General features: G+C 37.3%; 1 protein-coding gene across 4 annotated transcripts in view; it reads left to right on the top strand.

Moving 5' to 3' along the window:
* Window positions 1-1,318: 1,318 nt before the first annotated feature.
* Window positions 1,319-17,994, top strand: part of ccdc66 (coiled-coil domain containing 66) — an 81,997-nt gene continuing 65,321 nt past the window's right edge. For 2 of the 4 annotated variants that reach the window (XM_059569939.1, XM_059569936.1), the window contains exons 1-12: window positions 1,319-1,406; window positions 1,867-1,925; window positions 2,912-2,952; window positions 3,123-3,414; window positions 5,367-5,493; window positions 6,317-6,423; window positions 6,871-6,971; window positions 8,044-8,154; window positions 8,258-8,389; window positions 9,942-10,159; window positions 10,489-10,573; window positions 10,660-10,821. In XM_059569939.1, coding sequence (XP_059425922.1) covers window positions 1,390-1,406; window positions 1,867-1,925; window positions 2,912-2,952; window positions 3,123-3,414; window positions 5,367-5,493; window positions 6,317-6,423; window positions 6,871-6,971; window positions 8,044-8,154; window positions 8,258-8,389; window positions 9,942-10,159; window positions 10,489-10,573; window positions 10,660-10,821 — 1,452 coding nt within the window. In that variant the 5' untranslated portion in view covers window positions 1,319-1,389. Of the gene's footprint in view, window positions 1,407-1,439; window positions 1,536-1,866; window positions 1,926-2,911; window positions 2,953-3,122; window positions 3,415-5,366; window positions 5,494-6,316; window positions 6,424-6,870; window positions 6,972-8,043; window positions 8,155-8,257; window positions 8,390-9,941; window positions 10,160-10,488; window positions 10,574-10,659; window positions 10,822-17,994 lie in introns of those variants that run through there. The other 2 variants (XM_059569938.1, XM_059569937.1) reach the window with 2 other exon arrangements.

The raw sequence follows: 17,994 nt of genomic DNA, 5'->3' as shown, positions 1-17,994 counted from the left end.
GAATAAAAGGTTAAAAAGAACTGCATTTATTCAAAATTTAAAAAAAATTTCTAATAATATATATTCTAATAATATATTTTCTTTACTATCACTTTTTATCAATTTAACACATCCTTGCTGAATAAAAGTATTGATTTTATAAAAAAAAAGAAAGAAAAAAAATTACTGACCCCAAATTACTAACCAGTAGTGTATATTGTTATTACAACATATTTATATTTTAAAAACATAGCTTCTTTTTTTCTTTTTTACTTTTTATTCATCAAAGTATCCTTTAAAAAGTATCACATGTTCTGAAAAAATATTAAGCAGCAGAACTGTTTCCAACTTTGATAATGATTCATCATATTAGAATGATTTCTAAAGGATCATGTGATAATGATCCAAAAAATTCAGCTTTGCATCACAGAAATAAATGATAATTTAAAGTAAAATAAATTTAAAAACAATTATTTTGTAGTAAAATTGTAGTAATATATCACAATATTATTATTTTTTCTGTATTTTTGATCAAATAAATGCAGGCTTGATGAGCAGAAGAAACTTCTTTTAAAAACATTAAAAATAGTAATGTTTCCAAACTTTTGGTCTGTACTGTATATAAATAATAATTTTAATAATAATAATAATAATTTATATATATACATTCAATATATTACTTACAGTTTCTTTGTAATTATTTTAATTTACTAATAATTTCCGAGTTTTGAAAAAAAAAATGTTTCAAAGTAAATTCAATTTCTAAATTGTTACAAAGTAAACTTTACACATTAGTTTTCAGTATACATATCAAAATATCTGCATCTTAGCTGTGTACAAACAAAAACTAATGCAAATGCTAATTTAATTAAATAAAACAATAAAGAAACATTTTGCAATAAAATGCATATTCAACTTCCTCTTTCAACTATTTGAGTGTATTCACTGACATTACCTTCTTTCCCTCACATTTATACAGGTATTATAGATTTAAAAATTAGAATTTGACTGTTTAATACCAGTATGAAGACGTTTTCTCTCCCCTCTCTCTCTCTCTCTCTCTTTCTCTCTCTTTCTTTCTCTCTCTCTCACACACACACACACACACACACACTCTCTCTCTCTCTCTTTCTCTCTCTGTGTATATATATATATATATATATATATATATATATATATATATATATATATATATATATATATATATTTATATATCATTTTTTTTTTTTTTTTTACAGATGAAAACACTATAACACTCTACCAGAGGAGGCGCTAAAGCGTGTCTCGCTGTTTACTGGAGTGCTGCTGGGCAGTAGAGGAAGAGACTCCGCCTCTCAGCCAATCAGAGGAGCGCTTACTGGTCGCGAGCAGCAACAGAACGCACAGGCGTCAAAACAATGCGGGCTTAAAATGATGAAGAATCTGGGGTGAGTTATATTACTGTAGTGGGGTTTTAACCCAGTATGCTGCTCTCTTTACGTTTTTCAGAAATTTTGTCACATTGAAGTTTAGTGGTTCTTAAACGCGGATGATTAAAGAATGCAGTCTTTTGTTATGTACGTAGATTCATCTGAAACATTCACGCTGAGCTGTTTATTTTAGACTGACATTTGCAGTAAGATACAGTGCGGTATATAGTCAAGTCAAGTCACTTTATTTATATACCGATTCTAACAATACAGACTGTGTCAAAGCAGCTTTAAAGTATCAAATAGGAAAATAGTGTGTCAACAATGTGAAAAAGTATATAGGCACTATATTGGCACATTCTTCTTAAACCCGTAGCAATGCATGATTTAATTGATCATATTAAAATGGCTGTACACTCTACTTGTAAGAGTGTCAGTGTAACAGTACTCTTCTCATGTGTGTTGATTTGTTTTGCAGTGATGGTCTGTTGTTTGAGCTGGAGAATGGCAAGCCCAGGCTTGTGCTGGCTCAATATGGTAAGGACTTGAACTTCACTGAAGGTCATTCATGTCAGTTTTGATGTATGCACACTTCAGAGTCTCAGTGAAAGTAGCTGGCGATGAGGGCATTTTGTGCCTACTGTTTGTGTTTCACGAACACTGCATATTCACTATTACTCATAAATGATCCTGGAGCACAAAATCAGTCATGAGGGCCAATGTTTTTGAAATTGATAAAATAAATAAGCTTTCCATTGATGTATGGTTTGTTAGGATGAGACAATATTTGGCTGAGATACAACTATTTGAATATCTGGAACCTGCAAAAAAATCTAAATATTGAAAAAAATCGCCATAAGATTTGACCAAATGAAGTTCTTAGCAATGCATAAAACTAATTAAAAAAAATAAGTTTTGGTATACAGTACTGTGCAAAAGTCAACAACAACAACAAAAACGGTTTGAAGTCAGTTATTTCTGTTGCTTTAGTGTGTCAGTAGGAAATAAGTTTACTTTTCCTAACATTCCTTTTTCCATTAATGTGAGAGTGAGGTTTCTGACTCCTTTCTGATACAAGGAGTCTGACAGATAATCGGTAAATAAAATCTATTTATGACATTATTTTTGAAAGGATTTTACAGCATTTTAAACAAGTGCCTAAAACTTTTCATAGTACTGTAGCTTTGTAGGTGGGTTTCTTGTAGCATCTTGGAGACCACAGTTCCTCCGGATTAGTCTGTCTCAATTTGTTCTGTTTCTTGTCACTCCAGACAGACTGACAATGATGAGATCAGATCTCTGTGTGGAGAACTGGTTGTTGTCAGACTCCTTGATATCCTATATTATGATATATGATATCCTAATTATTTTTTGACATAAAAGAAAAATGTATAATTTTGACCCATACAATGTATTGTTGGCTATTGCTACAAATATACCTGTGCTACTGACGACTGCATTTGTGCTCCAGGGTCACACATGACATGACATAGACATACAACTATGTATCTCGTCTTATACAGGTGCTGAATCAAAGTCTTCTAATAAGAAGGGCTCTTGTCAGGTAAGTAAACATCTGTACAGCCTTTTTGTTTTTACAAAAAAAAAAAAGTCAATAAGCTCAGTCTGTGTAAAATGTGTTCAATTTAACGCACAAATTCTAGAAGTTATCAAACATGTATGCTGTTTTGAACTGTGTGTTACGTGTGTGTGCTCTGTATTCTTTGTGCTCAGATTCTTCCAAGGAATAAAACACACAAAGTCATCAACTCCAAACAATGTCCTCCTCAACCAGACAAAACCGAAAAGGTAAAAAGAAGCAAAAACACACCAGTAGTCAGTTGTGTTGGGCAGAAGAGCATGGGCGGACCCAAGAGCAGGCACAGCGAGGCGGTGAGAGTGCAGTCAGACAGCACAGCCACTGGACAGAAGAAGGAGAGCATGGTGTGTCTGACACAGGAGCAGTTCCAGCAGATACTGAGCACCATCAGCAGCTCATCCGCTGCAAACACACACTCTCACACAGGTGAGTCGTTGTAGGACCTGGGGGCTGTTTCTTAAAACCAAATGAAACCAAAGTTTACCAAATAAGCCAGACTTATTGTCTTTTGATTTGGTTTCATAAAGCAAATTTACCATAGCTTAAGCTCAGTCACTTGTTTGTGTTGGTGGACACTGATGCTGGGAAACTAACCTGGTCCAGAGCAGGCTAAGCTGAGCTCCTCTAACACTGACCAATAGGAACACATCGATATTTTCTACAACCAATGACACACTCACATACTATTATTTTACTTTATCATCATCCCAAAAATAGAAGTATACAGAAAATGCAACTTAAATAAATCAAATACATAAAAATATAGGCCTAGGCTACAACTGACTGTATTTAATGTATTGTGTCCAAAATTGAATTACCTTTTTTTAAGATATATGAAAACATTTTAACATGCTGCTACATGCGCATTCAGTTGATCAACAGTTTCTAGCCATGCAGACTTTCTCTCGGGTTTTATGACAGCTGTGGTTATAGTAGAACATTAAAACATTACAGTATAAAAATGATCTTTAAAAACACTAAATTAAAAGTTAGTCACTGACATTTTACAACATTTTAACTGAAAAGAGGAACACACATTTAACTCATCTGAGCTTGTAATTATGGCTGTATTAGCTAGTTTACCTTTGATTTACAGTTACTGCTATTATAAAAATAAAATTTTATGTAGGATTAAAATTCCACGTCACATTTAATGTCCAACAACAAATATTTCATGAAAGACTCGCCCACTCCTGAAATCAAAATGGATATATTTGTATGATTTTTTTTTTTTTTTTTTACATTTAGAAATGAAGAATATGACTGTGAGATGTCTGTTATGCACTGAGGAAAACACAACGTCTCAAATGCATTAAACAGCATAAATATATTCACTTGCCATGGTTTATCGATTGATCCATGACCGACATTAAGGGCTGTGTAAGAATCAGCATGCACATAAAATTAAATACACAGCAAATTATCCTGACTCACTCAACCTGGATCAAATTAGTGAGATTGCATGAACTTAATTTGTTGTTTATGATACCGCTTTAGTCCTCATTGATTTGTTAGGTTATTTCAAGTTGGGTTTTGGACATTAATTCCTACTTTTCTTAGCATCTTTTATGAAACAGCCCTCTGGTGTTTCATGATCAATGTACAGTTAACCCTAAAAGGGCAAACCCATAAAGAGACATCAGAAAGTTTATTCTCCTTCTTATTGTGACTAAAATAATACAATTTCATGATTTTTTTTTTCACAACTTGACTCTTATTTTAATGTTTGTATCCCCCAGGATACATCACTCCTTTGGGGGTATAAATTCACTGAAAACAGCACACTTGTTCATCAAAACTTGTTACAACATGGTTGTAATTCCTAAATGTTTTGGAAAACAGACCTAAGGTTGGTCTCTTTCTAAAGAAGACACATAGCAGATTATTGTTGAAGTGAAAGCATTTTAAAATAAGAAATTATAAAACGTTTTAACAGTGTAAGTTCACAGTAAAGATAACGTAGTATACTCTTTATATTTTATAAAATATGTTGCAGTCTAAAATTGCTATCAAATCAAAGACATATGTCTAACCAATTTATGTTTCAAATTTGAAGTTGATATCATAAAAACTTTGGTTTTTGTGAGATTTTGTTTGGGCACTATACCAAAGATAACCACCCAAACTCTATTGAATTTTTTTATGCCGTTTTCTGTCACAATATCACTTCTATTACAAAACAGTTACTAAATATGGCTACTTCACTGTCAGCCCTTTCCAACGATATCTATTTTGTCAAGATTACAAAAAGATTAGATTTTCTAAAACACAAGCCACAAAAACGTTTCACTGCTTCTCAAATGTTTGTTGAAGTTGCCCCTTTTAGGGTTAAATTACTTTACCATGGCATTCTGAAGGACAAGCTTTTTTCTTGTTAGCAGAAGCTGTGGCCAGCTCAGAGGAAAACCATCCTGGAACTACAGGAACTACAGGAACAGCTGAAGAGTTGATCCTGGACAACCATAATGACAGACACAGAGCGGCACAAGAAAAGACAAAAAGACAGTAAGAAAACTGACTTGATTTAAGATCAGATGCAGTGTATCACAAGAGGCGAATCTCATAACATGAGCTTAGTTGTCAAGATAAGAATGCTAGAATGAAAGGAACCTTATCAAATTACGAATCACTTCAAGGCATTTGAAATTGTAATGAATGGAGTGATTCGTTTTTTGATGAATTTAGAAGTCCCACACCCAAAGAGCACCGATTAATGGGCTTTATACCACAGCAGCATTTTTGGCATATTTATCTTTTTCTTTTCTTTTTTTTTATGAGCAGTGACATGAAATATGGCATGCTTTTGATATGTTTTGTGAGATTCACCAAGTGAGTTACTTGATAAATACCCAGCTAACAAGAATATATGTACAAAGAACATTTAGCTAACGTTCCCATGAAGTTATGAAAGCGTTATTCCTGAATGTTGTTGGAATGTTCAAAGCATTGTTTTTTAAACCTTTTTAAAGAATTGATTCTTGTTCTTGGTTTTGCGAACATTCCATTTGATCATTTTGAAGACATTGTGAGAAAGTTACTTTTGAATGCTCTCTATCCATCTGAAACTAATTAATTAATGTTTAAAAATAATAAGATGAATGTCAGAAACATGTTGAACAATATGTAAATAATATTTTTGTCCTGACATTTTGAGCACATTTTTAAAAGACCAGATAACTTTGGACAAAATTATTTTAACATTTCTTAAATAATTAGTTAATAAATGTGAAAGAACCTTGCCAAAATGTTACCTGTTGTTGCTGGGTCGTTCTTAATAACCATGATGAAGTGTCATGTGTGCTTGTGTCTCTCTTGTGTTTCGAATCAGGCCTCTATCAGATGAGCAGCACTCAGGGTTTTTCAGCACATTTGGAGAAAGGGAAAGAGAGCGAGACAAACTGGAAGCCAGAAGAGCTCAGTGGAGGAGAGACCTGGGTACTGCTGTGTTGTGCAATCAGACAAACCTTTGTGATGACTACGTAGCAAGTTTTTAATTATTAATGAGGGTGGCATATTCTGTCATTTACTCACTATAATGTTTCAAAAGTGTATGCGTTTCACAAAAGAAGTTATAGCCATCGATGTCCATTGGTAAAAAAAAACAAAAAAAACAACTACAATGGAAACCAATGGGGACCAACAACTGTTTGGTTATCAACTTTCTTCAAATGTTCAAAGTAATTCATACAGAAACATGATTTGTTTTAAAGGTCCACCTTTAAACCTAACCGTCAGTAGGTCTAAGCAAATCATATGAAATCTTATGAATGAGGTACAAATTTGTGTGAACTAGTGAGCAATTCAACGAAATAGTTTCATGAAGTAGTTACGAACTTCAACGAGTGCTATGGTGAAATAATCAGTCTTCTTGCTGCTTTCCAGATGAGCAGATGGCTCTGAAGAGGCAGCAGAAAGCCGGTCTCAAAGATATGAAAGCTCACAGTGAATCATGTGAAGCCAGGCTGAAAGACCTGCCTGAAACAGTGAGTAGATATTATGTACTTTGCTCTTCATAAATCATATTGCCGTTGCTGTGTATTGATGTGTCATGGTCAATGTTTGACACATTATAAGCTGCTACACATTGAAAATCATCTGTCACAGCTTTCACAGATGATAAATGCCTGGCTTCAGAAACAAAAATCTAACTTTTCAGTTAAATATAACGCGAAATAATCACTGATCTATAATATAAAAATCAAAAGATTTAACTAAAATAAAATAGCTTTTTTCTTTTTTTTTGTATTTTAAAAATACACATTTACATACACATTTACATGTAACAGAGAAATCTAATTTTAATCAACAAAATATAAGATTTTAGATGACAAGAATGTATGTACTGTGTGTAAAGCAAATATTAAAGGAAAATAACTGTTAATGTTGTAAAATTCATAATTTATGAAGCAAATTCAGTTTCTTCAAACAGCGATAAATGTGATCTTGGTCCACACAAAACCAGTCATAAGGGTACATTTTATGATACAATATTTGGCTGAGATACAACTTGAAAATCTGAAGTCCGAGGGTGCGAAGAAAAAGAAGAGAAAATCAAAATATTGAGAAAATCGCCTTTAAATTTGTCCAAATGAGGTTCTTAGCAATGCATATTACTAACAAAAATATCTTTATGAAACTAAATATCCTAATGATTTTTGGCACAAAAGAAAAATTGATAATTTTAACCTATAAAATGTATTGCTGTATTTTGCTACAAATAAACCTGTGCTTCTACTGTGCACTGGTTTTGTACTCCAGGCTCACAAATGTGACCACACCTTTTTGAAGAATAGAAGAATAATTACACTGTGACACAGTGACATGATGATTATGGCGTCAAACAGCATGTGGGGCTGAATATAAACTGATGCTTTTAGCAGACGCTTTTATCCAAAGCGACTAACATTGAGGCTAACATTTTTTACTTATCATGTGTTCCCTGGGAATAGAACCCACAACCTTTTGCGCTTCTAACGCAATGCTCTACCACTGAGCCACAGGAATGTAATGTTGAATGTTTGAGCTGTTGGTGTGTGTGTGTGTGTGTTGGTGCAGGACGAGCCGAGCTCACGGAGGGCTGCTGGAGCGGAGAGCTCAAACCACAGAGCTCCAGCCCAGACTCAGAGAGAGCTCCCTGCTGCCAGCCGCTCTGTCTTCATAGTGGGGGTGAGTTCATCACAGACTCAGACTAATGCCCCTGGTCTGCTCTGCAATCCATCCAGTGACTTACGTGATGTTTGACTGCATCTGTGGTGTCTGTGGTGTGCAGGAAGCGGCTCCTGTGGAGGATTTGTTCAGTGCTCAGAGACAGGAGCAGCAGAGACGCTGGCTACAGGACCTGGACAAGCAGAGAGAAGAGGACAAACTACGCCGACAGCACGACAAAGAGATCAACAGCCAGGTGAACATGTCAAGCATAACTCCAGTGTGTCAAAATAACAAAATAACGATCTTTAAGTCATTTTGCTTGGTCATGAATTATTGTTCAATCTGTACAGTTAAACTAAAACAATTTCAAGGTAAATTAGGGGAAGTCATGGCCTAATGGTTAGAGAGTCGGACTCCCAATCGAAAGGTTGTGAGTTCGAGTCCCGGGCTGGCAGGAATTGTGGGTGGGGGGAGTGCATGTACAGTTCTCTCTCCACCTTCAATACCACGACTTAGGTGCCCTTGAGCAAGGCATCGAACCCCCAACTGCTCCCCGGGCGCCGCAGCATAAATGGCTGCCCACTGCTCCGGGTGTGTGTCCACAGTGTGTGTGTGTGTGTGTGTGTTCACTGCTCTGTGTGTGTGCATTTTCGGATGGGTTAAATGCAGAGCACAAATTCTGAGTATGGGTCACCATACTTGGCTGAATGTCACGTCACTTTCACTTTCACTTTATTCATATGTAACATTTGCCTTAATGTTAAATTTACAGTTGAGTTTAAAAGTTTACATCCCTACAGAAACTGCTAAATGTTTACAAGAATTCCTTCCAAGCCATTTATTGAACTAGACTGTGTTTCAACCTTGGTATGAAAATGGTCTACAACTAACTAGGAGTTGTCTTTTCCAGTATCTTCTGATGCATCAAATTCAGCTTCTGTTTTGTCTAGTGTTGGCATCCGTTATGTGAAACAGCTTCCTCAGGGCAGTTCTAAAAACACTGTCCCTTTTATTTTATAAAAATTTGTAACAATTAGCAGATTCTGCAAGGTGTATATAAACTTTTGGCCTCAAATGTATAAAAATCTAACTAAACCATTTATTTTGTTGTACCCTAATACATTTGTCGTAATGGTTTTAAGTTTAAATAGTCTGAAATCTCGGTTACACTTTATTTTACGCTGTACCAGTAGTATTTATTAATTATATGGATAGGGTTAAGATAAGGGTTTGGTTTAGGCTTAGTTGTGTATAGGTATGCATCATTTATTGTTATTACTGTAACATCTGTAACAGGACACCATAAAATAAAGTGTTACCATCTCATAAAAAAAGCAATACCAGATATTATTTATATATTTATAGATTAAAATGATTTCTTTATATAATTATATGATTATACATGATTAATGATGGTATAGAATTATACGGTAACACTTTATTTTAAGGTGTCCTTGTTACAGGTTACAGTGTACTTACTATTATAATAACAATAAATGATGCATGCTAAGCCAAACCCTAACCATACAGTAAATACATGTAGCTTATTAATATTACTCAGTACTCAAATGTATATTATATAACTGTTTAAACGCAGACAGAGGGACGAATCCTTCATAAACATTCACATCTTTGCATGCACCACTCTCTCTTGATACGGTTTCACTTCGCTACATTGGTCTTTAATTTTCTTCTATGGGGTCCACCGCAGGACAGACCACACATTGTACCATCCGTCAGCAGACTGTTTTGTGCGATATGATCTCTTGACAGTGCGCTTTGTCACCTCTCATTGTCCTCTACAGACTGAGGACATGGAGCGCTGGGCCATTCATTTTGACTCTCTTCATCAGCCCTCAGCTGTGGTCCCCGAGCGAGGGGTCCCTGACCCCAGCAGCTGTCTGTCTCACCGCTCCGTCTCTGGAGCTCTGTCCACGGCGTGGGACGGCTCGAGTGCGTTTGGAGGGGACAGTCTGGGGAGGGCCAGCGTGGACACCACTCAGGGAAACCAACAGAGATCCAGGTGTGTTAGCTCACAACAAGCCCTGAGGTGGCAGAACAGATCCATCAGACCATAAAAAACATTCATTACCGTGCTCATAACATTAAACGACAAAAAATGCTATGCTAAAAACTGGCAACTACAGCTGGGATTTTTTAAATGTAAATTTCTTGTTTAAATTTCAGTAATTTAATACAGAAAGGAAATTAATTTATAATGATAATGTACCAAAATAAAAATCTTGGCCTAAAGACTTTAAAAATTAGACTTTTTTAAAATAATTAAATCAATTAAAATATTCTTAGTCTGGCTTGTTCAGGGGATTCATGCTCTTGTGATTCGTTGTTCAGTTACCTTCGCACAATGACAGCCTTGCTGGACCCTGCTCAGATCGAGGAGCGAGAACGCAGGAAACTCAAACAGCTGGAGCACCAGGTGAGATTCAATCCTTGACTAAACCCTCAGGAGATCACTGATGCACTCTTACATTCCTGAGCTCTGTGACTCTGTGTAATGTGCAGCGGGCCATTGAGGCTCAGGTAGAGGAGCGCAGACGACAGAAAGAAAAAGAGGAGGCCACACGACGGGCGCAGGAACAAGCCGAGGAGAGGAGGCTTGAAAGAGAGCGAGAACAGCTCCAGCAGCAGTATATGAAGGACACCGAGAGACAGAGACACAGAGAGGTAAAACACACACGCTCTACACAGACATAATTACAGTCTGTTTCATATTAGTGCTGCCAAACGATTCATCACATCCAAAAATAAAAGATTTTGTTTACATAGTATCTGTGTGTGTAATTATGTAATTATGTGCTGTGCATATTTATGTCTATATAAATACAAACACATACATGTATATATTTAAGAAAAATATGTTGTTTATATATTAAATATATTTATCTGAAATATAAATATATACATGTAACATGTAACATGGTACATGTAAATATGTTCAAAATAGATACTGTATGTGCGTGTATTTATATATACATAATAAATTATAATCTATATATATATATATATATTAATTATTTTAATTAGGTCATGTAGCACATATAAAATGTCCCTGCTTTGTGCATATGGCTTATTTCCGCTATAGAATAAAAATATTCTTTTTTTTATCTCACAATTCTGACTTTCTCACAATTCAAATTTATGTTCATTCAGGCTTTCTTATAATTGTGAGTTCACATCACACAATTTTGACATTTGTGACACTTGACTTTTCAGAAAAATTCAAAATTGAGAGTAGTGATGGGATGTTTGGATAATTTTTATCGACTCTGACTTTTGAGTCACGTTCAGCAAAATGAACGAATCTTTTTTCGAGTCATTTCGTTCATTTTAGCAAAATGTAATTAAAATGTTATGTGTTACTTCCCCAACACATCTAGTACTTATGCAAACGTTGATCACACTACAAACAATTCAAAACTAAAATGCTATAAGATACAGAAAAGATTAATTCATTCTTTACCTGGGTCTTCAGTCTGTGATTAGCTCACCTCATCTCTTGTCTGACAAGTCCTCAGGTTCAAGTCATTCCTTAATCACGTGACAGCCACGTGGGGGCTGTCACGTGATTAAGGAACGAGTCAAAAACCTGATAGACCCGAACTATGAACTAATCAATTCTCTTTCCGGCTCAGAGTGCATTGGTTAAGCGTATGGGACTGTCACGTGATTAAGGAACGAGTCAAAAACCCGATAGACCTGAACTATGAACCCATCAATTCTCTTTCCGCCTCAGACTGCATAGGTTTAGCGTATGGGTCTGTCACGTGATTAAGGAACGAGTCAAAAACCCGATAGACCCGAACTATGAACTAAACAATTCTCTTTCCAGCTCAGAGTGCATTGGTTAAGCGTATGGGACTGTCACGTGATTAAGGAACGAGTCAAAAACCCGATAGACCTGAACTATGAACTCATCAATTCTCTTTCCGGCTCAGACTGCATAGGTTTAGCGTATGGGTCTGTCACGTGATTAAGGAACGAGTCAAAAACCCGACAGACCCTAATTTTGAACTAATCAATTCTCTTTCCGGCTCAGATTGCATTGGTTAAGCGTATGGGTCTGTCACGTGATTAAGGAACGAGTCAAAAACCCGATAGACCTGAACTATGAACTAATCAATTCTCTTTCTGGCTTAGACTGCATAGGTTTAGCGTATGGCTCAGTCACGTGATTAAGGATCGAGTCAAAAACCCGATAGACCCGAACTATGAACTAATCAATTCTCTTTTCGGCTCAGATTGCATAGGTTCGGCGTATGAGGCTGTCACGTGATTAAGGAACGAGTCAAAAACCCGATAGACCCGAACTATGAACTCTTCAATTCTCTTTCCAGCTCAGACTGCATTGGTTAAGCGTATGGGGCTGTCACGTGATTAAGGAACAAGTCAAAAACCCGATAGACCTGAACTATGAACTCATCAATTCTCTTTCCAGCTCAGACTGCATTGGTTAAGCGTATGGGGCTGTCACGTGATTAAGGAACGAGTCAAAAATCCGATAGACCCGAACTATGAACTAATCAATTCTCTTTCCGGCTCAGACTGCATAGGTTTAGCGTATGGGTCTGTCACGTGATTAAGGAACAAGTCAAAAACCCGATAGACCTGAACTATGAACTCATCAATTCTCTTTCCAGCTCAGACTGCATTGGTTAAGCGTATGGGGCTGTCACGTGATTAAGGAACGAGTCAAAAATCCGATAGACCTGAACTATGAACTAATCAATTCTCTTTCCGGCTCAGACTGCATAGGTTTAGCGTTTGGGTCTGTCACGTGATTAAGGAACGAGTCAAAAACCCGATAGACCCGAACTATGAACTAATCAATTCTCTTTCCGGCTCAGACTGCATAGGTTAAGCGTATGGCTCAGTCACGTGATTAAGGAACGTGTCAAAAACCCGATAGACCCGAACTATGAACTAATCAATTCTCTTTCCAGCTCAGACTGCATTGGTTTAGCGTATGGGGCTGTCACGTGATTAAGGAATGAGTCAAAAATCCGACAGGCCCGAACTATGAACTAATCAATTCTCTTTCCGGCTCAGATTGCATAGGTTAAGCGTATGGGTCTGTCACGTGATTAAGGAACGAGTCAAAAACCCGATAGACCTGAACTATGAACTAATCAATTCTCTTTCCGGCTCAGATTGCATAGGTTAAGCGTATGGGTCTGTCACGTGATTAAGGAACGAGTCAAAAACCCGATAGACCCGAACTATGAACTAATCAATTCTCTTTCCAGCTCAGACTGCATAGGTTTAGCATATGGGGCTGTCACGTGATTAAGGAACGAGTCAAAAACCCGACAGACCCTAATTTTGAACTAATCAATTCTCTTTCCGGCTCAGATTGCATTGGTTAAGCGTATGGGTCTGTCACGTGATTAAGGAACGAGTCAAAAATCCGACAGACCCGAACTATGAACTAATCAATTCTCTTTCCAGCTCAGACTGCATTGGTTAAGCGTATGGGTCTGTCACGTGATTAAGGAACGAGTCAAAAACCTGATAGACCCAAACTATGAACTAATCAATTCTCTTTCCGGCTTAGATTGCATAGGTTTAGCGTATGGGGCTGTCATGTGATTAAGGAACGAGTAACAACTTGATAGACCTGAACTATGAACTAATCAATTTTCTTTCCGGCTCAAGACTGCATTGGTTTAGCGTATGGGGCTGTCACGTGATTAAGGAACGAGTAAAAAACCCGATAGACCCAAACTATGAACTCATCAATTCTCTTTCTGGCTCAGATTGCATTGGTTTAGCGTATGGGGCTGTCACGTGATTAAGGAATAAGTCAAAAACCCGATAGACCCGAACTATGAACTCATCAATTCTCTTTCCGGCTCAGATTGCATTGGTTAAGCGTATGGGTCTGTCACGTGATTAAGGAACGAGTCAAAAACCCGATAGACCCGAACTATGAACTCATCAATTCTCTTTCTGGCTCAGATTGCATTGGTTAAGTGTATAGGTCTGTCACGTGATTAAGGAACGAGTCAAAAACCAGACAAACCCTAATTTTAAACTAATCAATTCTCTTTCCAGCTCAGACTGTATTGGTTTAGCGTTTGGGGCTGTCACGTGATTAAGGAATGAGTCAAAAACCCGATAGACCCGAACTATGAACTTATCAATTTTCTTTCCGGCTCAGATTGCATAGGTTAAGCGTATGGGTCTGTCACGTGATTAAGGAACGAGTCAAAAACCCGATAGACCTGAACTATGAACTAATCAATTCTCTTTCCAGCTCAGAGTGCATTGGTTAAGCGTATGGGGTTGTCACGTGATTAAGGAACGAGTCAAAAACCCGATAGACCCGAACTATGAACTAATCAATTCTCTTTCCGGCTCAAACTGCATTGGTTAAGCGTATGGGTCTGTCACGTAATTAAGGAACGAGTCAAAAACCCAATAGACCCGAACTATGAACTAATCAATTCTCTTTCCAGCTCAGAGTGCATTGGTTAAGCGTATGGGGCTGTCACGTGATTAAGGAACGAGTCAAAAACCCGATAGACTCGAACTATGAACTTATCAATTCTCTTTCCGGCTCAGACTGCATAGGTTTAGCGTATGGGGCTGTCACGTGATTAAGGAACGAGTCAAAAACCAGACAGACTCGAACTATGAACTAATCAATTCTCTTTCCGGCTCAGATTGCGTTGGTTAAGCATATGGGTCTATCACGTGATTAAGGAACGAGTCAAAAACCCGATAGACCCAAACTATGAACTAATCAATTCTCTTTCCGGCTCAGACTTGCATAGGTTAAGCGTATGGGTCTGTCACGTCAATGTCAATGTCAATGTCACCTTTATTTATATAGCGCTTTAAACAAAATACATTGCGTCAAAGCAACTGAACAACATTCATTAGGAAAACAGTGTCAATAATGCAAAAATGATAGTTAAAGGCAGTTCATCATTGGATTCAGTTATGTCATCTCTGTTCAGTTAAATAGTGTCTGTGCATTTATTTGCAATCAAGTCAACGATATCGCTGTAGATGAAGTGTCCCCAACTAAGCAAGCCAGAGGCGACAGCGGCAAGGAACCGAAACTCCATCGTTGACAGAATGGAGAAAAAAACCTTGGGAGAAACCAGGCTCAGTTGGGGGGCCAGTTCTCCTCTGACCAGACGAAACCAGTAGTTCAATTCCAGGCTGCAGCAAAGTCAGATTGTGCAGAAGAATCATCTGTTTCCTGTGGTCTTGTCCTGGTGCTCCTCTGAGACAAGGTCTTTACAGGGGATCTGTATCTGGGGCTCTAGTTGTCCTGGTCTCCGCTGTCTTTCAGGGATGTAGAGGTCCTTTCTAGGTGCTGATCCAGCATCTGGTCTGGATACGTACTGGATCCGGGTGACTGCAGTGACCCTCTGATCTGGACACAGACTGGATCTGGTGGCCACGGTGACCTCGGAACAAGAGAGAAACAGACAAATATTAGCGTAGATGCCATTCTTCTAATGATGTAGCAAGTACATAGGTTGTTATGGGAAGTGTTTCCGGTTCCGGTTTACCTAATTAATGCAGCCTAAAAATCCTTTAACGGATTTGAATAATAAAAGCATATTAGTATGTTATGTGTATGCCAGGTTAAAGAGATGGGTCTTTAATCTAGATTTAAACTGCAAGAGTGTGTCTGCCTCCCGAACAATGTTAGGTAGGTTATTCCAGAGTTTAGGCGCCAAATAGGAAAAGGATCTGCCGCCTGCAGTTGATTTTGATATTCTAGGTATTATCAAATTGCCTGAGTTTTGAGAACGTAGCGGACGTAGCGGATTATAATGTAAAAGGAGCTCATTCAAATACTGAGGTGCTAAACCATTCAGGGCTTTATAAGTAATAAGCAATATTTTAAAATCTATGCGATGCTTGATAGGGAGCCAGTGCAGTGTTGACAGGACCGGGCTAATATGGTCATACTTCCTGGTTCTAGTAAGAACTTTTGCTGCTGCATTTTGGACTAGCTGTAGTTTGTTTACTAAGCGTGCAGAACAACCACCCAATAAAGCATTACAATAATCTAACCTTGAGGTCATAAATGCATGGATTAACATTTCTGCATTTGACATTGAGAGCATAGGCCATAATTTAGATATATTTTTGAGATGGAAAAATGCAGTTTTACAAATGCTAGAAACGTGGCTTTCTAAGGAAAGATTGCGATCAAGTAGCACACCTAGGTTCCTAACTGATGACGAAGAATTGACAGAGCAACCATCATGTCTTAGACAGTGTTCTAGGTTATTACAAGCAGAGTTTTTAGGTCCTATAATTAACACCTCTGTTTTTTCAGAATTTAGCAGTAAGAAATTACTCGTCATCCAGTTTTTTATATCGACTATGCAATCCATTAGTTTTTCAAATTGGTGTGTTTCACCGGGCTGCGAAGAAATATAGAGCTGAGTATCATCAGCATAACAGTGAAAGCTAACACCATGTTTCCTGATGATATCTCCCAAGGGTAACATATAAAGCGTGAAGAGTAGCGGCCCTAGTACTGAGCTTTGAGGTACTCCATACTGCACTTGTGATCGATAGGATACATCTTCATTCACTGCTACGAACTGATGGCGGTCATATAAGTACGATTTAAACCATGCTAATGCACTTCCACTGATGCCAACAAAGTATTCAAGTCTATGCAAAAGAATGTTGTGGTCAATTGTGTCAAACGCAGCACTAAGATCCAATAAAACTAATAGAGAGATACACCCACGATCAGATGATAAGAGCAGATCATTTGTAACTCTAAGAAGAGCAGTCTCAGTACTATGATACGGTCTAAATCCTGACTGGAAATCCTCACATATACCATTTTTCTCTAAGAAGGAATATAATTGTGTGGATACCACCTTTTCTAGTATCTTGGACAGAAAAGGGAGATTCGAGATTGGTCTATAATTAACTAGTTCTTTGGGGTCAAGTTGTGGTTTTTTGATGAGAGGCTTAATAACAGCCAGTTTGAAGGTTTTGGGGACATGTCCTAATGACAATGAGGAATTAATAATAGTCAGAAGAGGATCTATGACTTCTGGAAGCACCTCTTTCAGGAGCTTAGATGGTATAGGGTCTAACATACATGTTGTTGGTTTAGATGATTTAACAAGTTTATACAATTCTTCCTCTCCTATGGTAGAGAATGAGTGGAACTGTTCCTCAGGGGGTCTATAGTGCACTGTCTGATGTGATACTGTAGCTGACGGCTGAATGGTTGCAATTTTATCTCTAATAGTATCGATTTTAGAAGTAAAGTAGTTCATAAACTCATTACTGCTGTGGTGTTGGGAAATGTCAACACTTGTTGAGGCTTTATTTTTCGTTAATTTAGCCACTGTATTGAATAAATACCTGGGGTTATGTTTGTTTTCTTCTAAAAGAGAAGAAAAGTAATCGGATCTAGCCGTTTTTAATGCTTTTCTGTAGGATATGTTACTTTCCCGCAAAGCAATACGAAATACCTCTAGTTTTGTTTTCCTCCAGCTGCGCTCCATTTTTCGGGCTGCTCTCTTTAGGGTGCGAGTATGCTCATTATACCATGGTGTCAAACTGTTTTCCTTAACCTTCCTTAAGCGTAAAGGAGCAACTTTATTTAAAGTGCTAGAAAAGAGAGAGTCCATAGTTTCTGTTACATCATCAAGTTGTTCTGAGGTTTTGGATATGCTAAGGAATTTGAATACATCAGGAAGATAACTTAAAAAGCAGTCTTTTGTGTTAGAAGTGATGGTTCTTCCATACTTGTAACAAGAAGTAGAATTTACAATTTTGGCTATATGAATTTTGCAAAGAACTAAATAATGACCTGAGATATCATCACTTGGCTGAATAATT

This window comes from Carassius carassius, chromosome 16 (assembly GCF_963082965.1).
Source record: "Carassius carassius chromosome 16, fCarCar2.1, whole genome shotgun sequence".
Lineage (NCBI taxonomy): Eukaryota > Metazoa > Chordata > Actinopteri > Cypriniformes > Cyprinidae > Carassius > Carassius carassius.
The sequence above is the reverse complement of the archived record's forward strand: the minus strand, read 5'-3'. Positions and strand labels throughout refer to the sequence as shown.